At 31.1% G+C, this 10,450-nt stretch overlaps 1 protein-coding gene across 1 annotated transcript; it reads right to left on the minus strand.

Moving 5' to 3' along the window:
• Nucleotides 1–643: 643 nt before the first annotated feature.
• Nucleotides 644–3,841, minus strand: LOC103874655 (putative uncharacterized protein DDB_G0277255). Its single transcript, XM_009153088.3, has 4 exons — nucleotides 2,941–3,841; nucleotides 2,769–2,863; nucleotides 1,619–2,656; nucleotides 644–1,535 (listed from the first exon to the last, which is right to left on the minus strand). Exons 1-4 carry the CDS (start codon nucleotides 3,155–3,157, stop codon nucleotides 765–767), a joined length of 2,121 nt encoding a protein of 706 aa, XP_009151336.1. The 5' UTR covers nucleotides 3,158–3,841; the 3' UTR covers nucleotides 644–764.
• Nucleotides 3,842–10,450: the final 6,609 nt, after the last annotated feature.

Here is a 10,450-nt window from a genome sequence, read left to right on the forward strand (position 1 = left end):
CATGAAAAAAATCGATAGGTTTAACAAATGTTTCAAAATTTGTTGTGTTATTGTTTTGTCTATAAATTACAAAATTTATTGAATTAATATATATTTAATTATTGCACCCTTAAATAATATTTTATTAAGACATTAGAGAAGTATGTTATGAGTTGTTTTGTCAAAATTTTACAAAAATCTATGCTTTTTCATATTTGTCACGAAAATTTATATGTTAAACTTACTTTTACAAAATTCTTAACTTTGTCACGAAAACAAAAATCTATGCTTTTCCATATTTGTCAACGTTCTCACACTTTCTAAGAATATATTAGCTTAGTCACTTACTTATTTTTTTTTTACAAAACAAAGTATCGGAGTCTTGAAAGTTGAATTCATATTATTGTAAATGTACATAAGAGTTTGTGATTATATACTTAGTGGTTCTTGTATATGTGTCCAAGAAAGTTTCAATGGCTTAGTGGTAACTGTCCTATATATATATCATACTAACCCGGGTTCGATTCTCACATTCGCATTGTTTTTCTATTTTTTGCGAAAAATAAATGAAATGACATGGCAATTTCGGGTTTTCTGATTGGTTGATTTTTCTATCCTATGTGGACACCCTCTCCATGGCTTATATCCTCCTTTTAGTATAGTATAGATATTTAGTTATTTATAACGGCTACAAAAAAACTTAACATAATCAAAATAAAAGGGGGTCTATACTCTATACAAAAAAAAAGCCAATAAAAATGGCAGCCATGTATGTCGAACACTTTCTATCCACGTGGATGCCTCAACCACGAGTCGTGGTGGGACCCAGCGTTTGAAGGGTATCTCGTCACGTGAACTCCCCACGTGCCACTGACATCATCGTTCCTCTTGACTGGCGCCGTTTTGATCCACGTGTCGTAGCAATCCGTCGTCGTTTCAGTCACGAGGGCTTCGAGGATTCCTCTCTCGATCTCCGCGACGATCCCTTCGCCTTCCTCCTCGAACGCTAACTCCGACTGAACCGCCGTCTCCGGGAAATCTCCGGCGACTAGAGAATCGATATCCTCGAGAACCAAACACTCGGCTAACGGAAACTTCTCGATTCGCCGACTCAATTCGTCGATCAGCACCGATCCTTTAAGACTCCTCCGTGATCGAATCGGGTAACGGCAAACCCACGGTTTCAGGTTAATGTGCGGCTTTAAGATATCGGCGAGGATCTCGTCGATTAGATGGAACAGTAGCTTTCGATTGCATCGGAGAGAGAGACCTTCCGGCGAGTTTCTAGGTCTACTCGACGTGATCGCGAAATGCTCGAGGAAGTAGAAGATCGATGGATCGAATGGGTGCGAAGGAGAGAACCATTTGGCGTATGAGATTGGTGTGTCTCTGTCGATTCCGGTTCGTCTTAGGGTTCTTGTGATGTACTCTAACTCGCCGCCGGCGATTGGTGTTAGGGATGATGATGATGATGATTGGCTCTGAAAACGAGGATGCTCTGTTGATGCTCTGTTTCTCGATGATTGTGATGATGACGCATCCACTTGTAACTTTGACTACAAATATATATTAATAAAAAAAATTTGAAACTTTAGAAAACAGTAAATGTCTAGAAAGGATGTGGAGAGGCTTTGATTACCGATTTGTGAGGTGATGAATCTTTCTTCTTGATGATGGTGTGAAGAGAGGGGACGCTAGTGAAGCTGACGAGATCATTAATGGAGAGAGACGACTTGTCTCCTTGACTAAGAAGAAGATTATTGCTTTTGTTGTTGTTGTTGTTGTTACTTGTTGATGGTGATCTAACAAACGGCTCCTCCTGCATTGTCTGTGGAGGCTTCACTAGTCTCGACTTGAAGTTCTCCTGTTTCTTGCATTTCTTTACAGACTTGCTCTGTCTTTTGCATCCATGTGCCTCTTCTTGCACTGTTGGTAGCCTGGTCTTCTCTTGAGCCTTCACTGTTGACTCCATAGTCTTGGGAGAAACGCTATTTGTCTGAAGTGATGAGGCTGGTTTGGTTTTGGGGGTTTCCGTTTGTCCTAATCTCGGGGATGATGTACTACTATGTGTGGTGATTGTGATCTTAGAAGCTTTCTTGGGCTCATGGGTCTCTCTTGGTTGTTGCTCTTTGTTGGTGATATCAGTTCCCATTCTTCTTCTCCGGCTAACGTTCTCCTTCAACTGCATCACTATCTGCCTTGCGTAATCACGTGGGCTCCGGTTCTCTTTATCTTCATGTATCTTCATCTCTTTGACCCTCGTGCACCTGACATTGTTAACACCAAGCTCTCTTTCAGACGACAAGTTGTTATTGTTGTTGTCTTTGAGATGAAGTGAAGAACGTTGGTGTTCGTAACAGTTGACGTCGACTGATCTCCTTCCGAGCGAAATCCTCGGTGTCTCGGGAAGAGATCGTGTGCCTCCGTCGACAGAGTTTCTTTGGAGAGAGTAATGTCTGTGTCTGTTGGTGTGTGAAGATCTTGCTGCTGTCTTGAGATCATTTAAGGAAGAAGAAGATGGAGTAGGAGATGATCTGTAATTTTCCGGAACAAGATCAAGACCCATGAGCCTAGCGACCAAAGTTGGTGTCTTCACACTGGGAGAGTATGATTCAGTGGCGGCAAGTGACGATGTTGATGATCTTATTTGTGGTTTGGTCTTGATTTTAATACCCATCTGCAAGTTATGATTAAGGTCATGAGTATTAGAAATAAAGGAGGAGGCTTTTGGGGAACCCAAGAAGATAACAAAACAGAGTGTTATTTTTTTAAAAAAATTAGTCACTTACAGAGATATTTAAATTTCCATCTTTCCTGGTCGGTGAACATGGAGTTTCCTCCTCCTCCTCCATTGATTCCAAGCTGTTTCTCGGCGCATCGACGCCTGTAGTTGATTTTTTAACAGAAAATCAAGCAATGAACTTAGAGACTAAGAAGTGAAGAGTGAAAAAGAGATGGCACCTTTGGGAAGATGAAGATGGTGGTGGTTAATGGGGAACTGTAAATGTTGTAAATCGAATATGTTAAACACAGCACTCATGCATCCCGCCGCCGTTGCAGTATTGCCGGCTGGAGATGAAGACGGAGGTGGCGGCGGTGGCGTGTTGATGTCTTTCTTTGACTTGCTTGAAGGTTTCTTCTTCCCTCCTCCGCCGAGCCAAGACCAATCTCTTCCCATTTTTGTTTTCTTTTCCGGTTTAAGGACTTGGCTCTGTTAGCTGTATGTTGGATTATTTTGTGACTTGAGGAGGAAGGAGGAGGAGTGGGGGAAATGGTTTTTATATAAGCTCTATGTTAAAATAATGTTATCATTGAGAGAGAAAGTGGATCCACGAGACCGTATAAACAAATAAAACTATCTCTGTTTGTATACATTTCCATAGGGTGGGTGTCTCTCTCTTTCTCCAGCTATTTGTTTTTGGTTTCGTAGGCTTTTTAAACTTGGAACAAGTTCGTCAAATGTAAAATCAATTAATATTTTGAAAATCAAAATGATGAACAAATGGCTCTATGTGATTACAATAAGAATAATGTTTTTGGTTAGAAAAGGGCAAAATAGTGGGGGCCTGCTGGCTTTGGCTTTAGCTCTGGCTTCTATGAAATATATACGCTTGGTATTCTGTCGATATCACACAATGTAACATACTCTGTGTATTTGTTTATATTTTTTCAGTTTGATTTAGATTCTAAGATTTTTGTGTCTATGTATATCTGTTCGAAAAAGACATATCAAGCTATTTTCTTTTTTTGGTACTAAGAGCATCTCCAATGTATTACTCCATTTTTTACTCTAAAATGGTGCAACACCAAAATGGAGTAAGATTTTACTCCAATGTATTACTTCATTTTTTACTCCAAAAATAATATTTCTTAAATGATTTCATTTTTATTTTATTAATAATTGCAAATAAAATCTTATACTTATAAAAATTTAACAATTAACCCCAACTATTTTATGTTTACGATAAATAATTAAAATATAAATTATTTGAATTAAATATTTATTATTGAAAAGTACAAAAAATCATTAAAAAATATTTTATTATTAAAATCTTATACTATTTTCATGTTAATGTATCATTTTAAATATTATTTAAGTAAAAAATAAAAACATTAAAGATTTAAAGGACCATTTTATAAATAAAAAAAGTTCAACTCCAAAATGGAGTAATGAGTAAGATTACTCCATAAATGGAGTAACCCTAACCATTACTCCATTTTGGAGTTGAAAATGGAGTGGGATTGGAGAAGATTTTACTCCATAATAATGTTTGGAGTTGAAAATGGAGTAGGGTTGGAGTAGGGTTGGAGATGTCCTAAAAAAAAAAAAAACCCACATAACGTCACTATAACTACAAAGCATGTAAGAAGTAAGGTCGAATTGTTTCTTTTTTTTGTAAACTCGGTCGAATTGTTTCTTAAAAAAAAAACGTATTATCGATATCAGTTTTAATACTTTATGATGTACACAACATACTGAACTCGATACCGTAAATTATATAATGAACTTTAAAATATGTGGAACTACCACGAAAAAATTAAACCATTTTATTTATGGAAAATTAGAAGTTTTTATGCACCATTCGCATAAATAATTGTTTAATACAACATACATTTGTTTTAAAACAAACTTTTAGTTTCTATTTGGATATTATTCTTTTAAAAATTTAACCTCTTCAGTTTGAAAAAAAGATAGAACCATAAACTTATTTTTGTAGTCTTATTTCTTTCTATTTGCTTTAGCTATTTTAGTCTGATTTTATTAAATTTCAAAAGAGTTAAAAGTACATTTTATATATAAAAAAATTATTTATATAATATTTTATTTTATGATTATTTATTTTAAATATATATCTTATCACATATTTTAAATAGTCTATATTTAAATATATAAATTCTAATAAATTTTGGATTTTTATTTTAGTAAAATATGTTAATTTGTAAGAATCATTTATTAACTTAATGAACTGATAAATTTAAATAAAATTTTAATTATATAACTATCAAAAAAATTATTTGATTATTATTTTTTCTTTCTCATCAACATAAACAAATTCTATTAAGATTTTGATGACCAAACTAGGGACTCTGTATTTATATGGACAAAGTAAGGTTGTTGACTCCTCACATGTCGTGCTAGATTATCTGCTTTTGTGTATTGAATCATGGGGATGTGCTTTAGTTCAAGAAATGTGAAAATCTTTGTCTGTCTTTTTATTTTCTCATTATGCAAAAGCATACCATTTTTCATATTTCAAAACTATCTTGACAAACTGAAAATAATATATTGCAAAAATCACATGAAATTATCTGAGATATTTCATATTTTTCATGTCCCAAATGAGGGCTTCAATTTGTGGATGTAAGGTTGATAAGCAGCTTTTTTATTTCTTGCTAGTTTATTTGTTGATGTACACTTACAATTAATTTTAATAAGATGTATATATTTGTACAAAATATAATATACAAATTGGTGTATAAATTATATTTGTAATTATGTTTTTTTATTCATGTGATATATATATATATATATATTATTTTAATGATGACATATGAATTATTATTTTTTAATATATTTCAATACAAAAATAAATATTTATATATAAAATTTACATTAATGGTGATATAGGAGTTAATATTCATTACTATATTTAAGAAACTTTGCGAATATAAATTTTTATTAATGACATGTCACAGTTACATTAATGACATGTCACATTTTTCAAAAATTATGTCATTTTTCTTTTACTGAGATGCCTTCGTAAATAGTTGTTAGGAGATAGCAAATTTTTAAAATGTTTATTAATGATCAGATACGATATGATCTATAAAAAGAAGATGTTATGATCTATATTTACCTGCTAAAACCTATTGTTGAAGTTTGATGTTATACCAGTGTCAAAAGTGATAATGAATCAAAAAAATAAAGGATTTTTTTTTCATAGTTACTGTTAAAAGAAGATAGATTTTTTTACAAGGCGTTTTCCTGCATCATGTGCAGAAAACAAAAATTTAGTATTTAAATAATATATAAGCATAAAATTTAGTTAACTTTTAGATTTTATTATTTTCATACAATTTAATTTTAAATTTAAATTTAATTATATGTAAAAATAAATATAAAATAAAAAAAAATTTAATTAAATTTATAGTTAATAATAAGTATGTATATATTTTAAATTATAATCTTGAAAAGAGTTTTTATCTATTCTTTTGGTTAAAATATATTAAATCAAATTCTTCAGAATTAAAAGAAACTTTTGTTAGGTCTAATTATTTAAACCTAATACTAAATAATATTTTAAAATTTTGAAGATATTAGAAAGAAACTAATAGTATTAGGATTAGAATATTACAGTTTAAAAAATTGCATAAAATTTTGAAGAAATGTTTTAGTAATGAAAAATATATAATTATAAAAATATAGTTAAATAATATTTTGAAAATTATAATTTATTATTATATTTCTGGTTCTAGTATTATTTTATTTATTTTTATATTAATGATGATTTATGAGATATTACCATATTTTAAAAAATTTACCAAAAATATAAATCAACATAAAATGTAAATGTGTTTGTCACAGACTCGCAATGAACATCAAACCATGTTATCATTATTAATATTTCATGTCATCATTATTATTTTTTTCAAAATCAATTTGGTGATTAGACATGGAATAACTAGGGATTTTGTTAATCAAGAATTGAGAAATGTTCTTTTGCTATTGAAGACGTTTATGATGACTGAAGCTTATTAAAATCACATATAAAAGTTTGAGAACTTTGTCAATAAAATAAAGCCACTGGAGTGAACTTTCTTACAACTAGACAAATGGTGATGCTATATATTTCTCATCGTTATCACTATCACTATCAATATCACCTGTAACAATCGTGATCAAATTCAAACAAGATCGTAATCTAAAAAAAAAACAAAGACCGTAGTCTACAAGAACTTGCATATTGTGGAGCTTAATTCATATTTTCTAGTGTACCATTTTTGAAAACTATTGTGTAGTCTTGTTTTACAATATAGAGAATAAGACCTACGATGATAACGATATGGCATGGAGAGTATTCGAATAATAATAAGATATTGTATAGTTACAATCTGTGTAAGACACAACAATAACACTACTTGGATATAAAATTGTTCCTCAAAAACAAGTAATTTTAAAACTACTGAAAAGCTCAAACTACAATAAGATTCGTACACAAACTCCATGGCGGGGTTACCGAACAACGGGGATCTTCAACCGTGACTCTCATGTTTCAAACCATGACGTCTTGACCCTCCTTTCAAATTTTATCCTAACTTTCATTTGACTTCCTTTCTCCCACATTAATACCATCCACTAACCATTAAAAAAGTACGCCATGTTCTTTCCACCATTTTACAAACTATTTGTAATTTTGTATAAATAGTTTGTAAAATGGGATCACAGTGACCGTTGTACGTATGGTTATCACTCGTATGATTATGACTAATAAAACTAATAGTGTTAATAAGTGTGACGTATATCATTTTCGAATTTGTTGCCAATATCATATTGGTTACACTCATACGGATACGTGTAATTATCCTTCCTTAGATTGTATGTACATAAAGTCAAAAAATTAAGCTAGCAGTGAAAGTTCAAAAAAACTTAACCCAATATATAGAGCACATGTCACATGTAATTAAAGTGATACGATTGTGTACAATGTAGATTCATAAATGTAAGGGAAGACTGGACCATGACATGATTATATTAAAGTGAATGTGGCCAATACAAATCACATGAAATGTTAGTGTCTGGTCATAGTACAATCCACATTAAAATTGTCCTCATAATTTAAACAAAACTAAAAACAAAGAAGAGAAAGGACGATTTTCTTTATAAGATGTGCTTAAATCAAACAAAACGGAGAAGAGAGAACGGAACCAATGCGGTGACATTGTCTCTCCAGTCTCATACTAATTAAGGAAGATCTAGTTTACAGTTCTGGATTTTTCTTCTGTAAACATCAATGCAACCTCCATCAACTTTGCTATCACCTATAAGGGACCACACCTTCTAAATTATATATATATATATATGACCATTTTTAATACGTTTGTTTGTCAAGATTCTCAGTAGTAGTAATCACAATTCAAATTTGTTATTTATTTAGCTTAATCCTAGATTTATTAATTAAATTGATCATGTTAACATCGATTGTTAGCATAAATCATTTTTTGTTGAATGTTTATCGCTGTAAATCTATGTGGTGTTATTGTATTTTCAAATAAGACGAGAATTTAATTTAGGGAACTTTGATTTAGAAATACATGCAATGATTATTTGTGAAACCGGATTTATGATTAAGTGGCGAGTGAGCGAGTCAAAACTTTGATAAGATTGAAAACATAATAATTCTAAATGTTCCTATAAATGTACATCTACTGACCTTTATCTTATGGATTCGAAAGTCCAATGGAATAGTACTAAAATATGTCATAGTGAAAAGAAAAGTTAGTAGAATTAATGTCAATTAATGTTGTTGTATCATTTCTTCCGTATGGCAGAGTGGCAACATTAATGTGCTAAATTAACCAGTGGCTGCTATAAGAGAATAGGTCCATATTCTAATTTATAATGAAACATCAATCTTGGCAAATTAAATAATTTTCATGTAAATGTGCACTGTGCACCTGTGAGTGAGCTATTGTGCCCACAAGTTGTTTCTTCCAAATCAGTACATAATTTAATATGAAGACTTAGTTAAATTGACATGGTATCATTAAAAAAAAACATTCTTTAAGAAAATGAAAAGAACAAAAACTATTTTGTAATATTGTCGCCAAGAAGATATGACAAGTTTTTTCTATCACTTAAAGTTTTATCTAATCCATTAATTTAAAATCTTAATCTTATCTACTATTAACAAATTATAGTAAGACCAATTAAAAATTAACATATTTGATTATTTACATTAACTTTTTTTTTTTTGTCATCGACTTTTACAGACTCATACTGATCCTGTAAACCAAACTGGGTGATCTGTATCCATGTGAACGACGAAAGACGGCTGCTTCCTAACACTGCGTGCTAGTCTATCCGCCTTTTTATTTTGCGTTCCTGGTACATAGATAATCTCTGATCGGGTAAAACTCTCTTTCAGGGTCTTTACATCTTCCAAATAATTTGCAAAAGCTGGCCATTTTTCTAGTTCCGAAACCATCTTCACCAATTGAGAACAATCCGTTGCAAACGTAACCTGAGATTGACGTAAATTCCTCATGCATATTATTGCCCAGAGTAGCGCTTCCATCTCCGCATGAAGGGGAGAGAGACTAGCCCTAACATTCCTCGCCCCCAACAATCCATCAAATCCTTCTAAAGTACTATACCAACCTTGTCCTGAAAAGGTATCACCTTCTTTCCATGAGCCATCCGCAAAACACCATCTTCCTGGAATTGATGGCATAATCGTAGCTACTATTGGTGGTATAGCCCTCTGCTCATTTAATATTTGTGCCTTAGCCCACAATATTGATTCTGTTTCAGCTAATTTAAGCGTATCCAAAGGATCAATATCCATATTACTGAAAACTTTATTATTCCTACCTTTCCAGATATACCATAGTATCCATGCAAACTGATGATCTTCCATCTGCGGAAGCACTCTCCAGAACAGATGATCTATGTTTGTGAAGAGTGCACTTGTCGGAAAGATAGCTGGATTTGATGGTATCTTCGAAAGAGCCCAAACTTGAATTGCTGGAGGACACTCAAAGAACACATGGTTTATGGATTCCTCCTGGGCTCCACATCTTCCACAACAAATATCCCCTTGTATTCCTCTTGCATGTAAGTTCTTCTTCAGTGCTATACATCATGTCACTAACTGCCATTAACAATAATCCAAATATAAATTTGAATTTGAATTTTCAATTATTAAAACATTTTGACAAAAATCTAAAAAATCCTACTAAAACTTTAAATATTTATAAAAATAACACATTAATTAATTTCGTAATTATTAGTATACTATTATTATAAATAAATTTTAATTAAGGTTTATTATAAAACAAGAAAATAAGATTATATAAACTATTTTATTATAAATTTTATAATTATATTCTGTATTATATAAAAATAGAAGTGCTATATGAATTAAATATGGCAAAATGTATTAAATAGGTAAATTGACCTATTATTTTTTAAATAGTTTCATTTAAATAAATTATCACTCATCACTAAAATTGGTTAAAAATTTATATTTTAAAATATTTTTATACAAAATTAAATTTATTAACATATGTTAAAATTTTAGATCTACAACAATATATTATCGTCTTTTATTTTGAAACTCTCAAAAATATATTGCTTAAAAGTTTTATATACAAAAAATAGTATATGACTAATTTTTAGTTCATATACTATTTAAAAATATGTTATTAGAAAACTATGAAATTTTAATAGTTCATTTAAAATATTAATGAC

The sequence above is a fragment of the Brassica rapa genome, chromosome A06 (genome assembly GCF_000309985.2).
Source record: "Brassica rapa cultivar Chiifu-401-42 chromosome A06, CAAS_Brap_v3.01, whole genome shotgun sequence".
Classification (NCBI taxonomy): domain Eukaryota; kingdom Viridiplantae; phylum Streptophyta; class Magnoliopsida; order Brassicales; family Brassicaceae; genus Brassica; species Brassica rapa.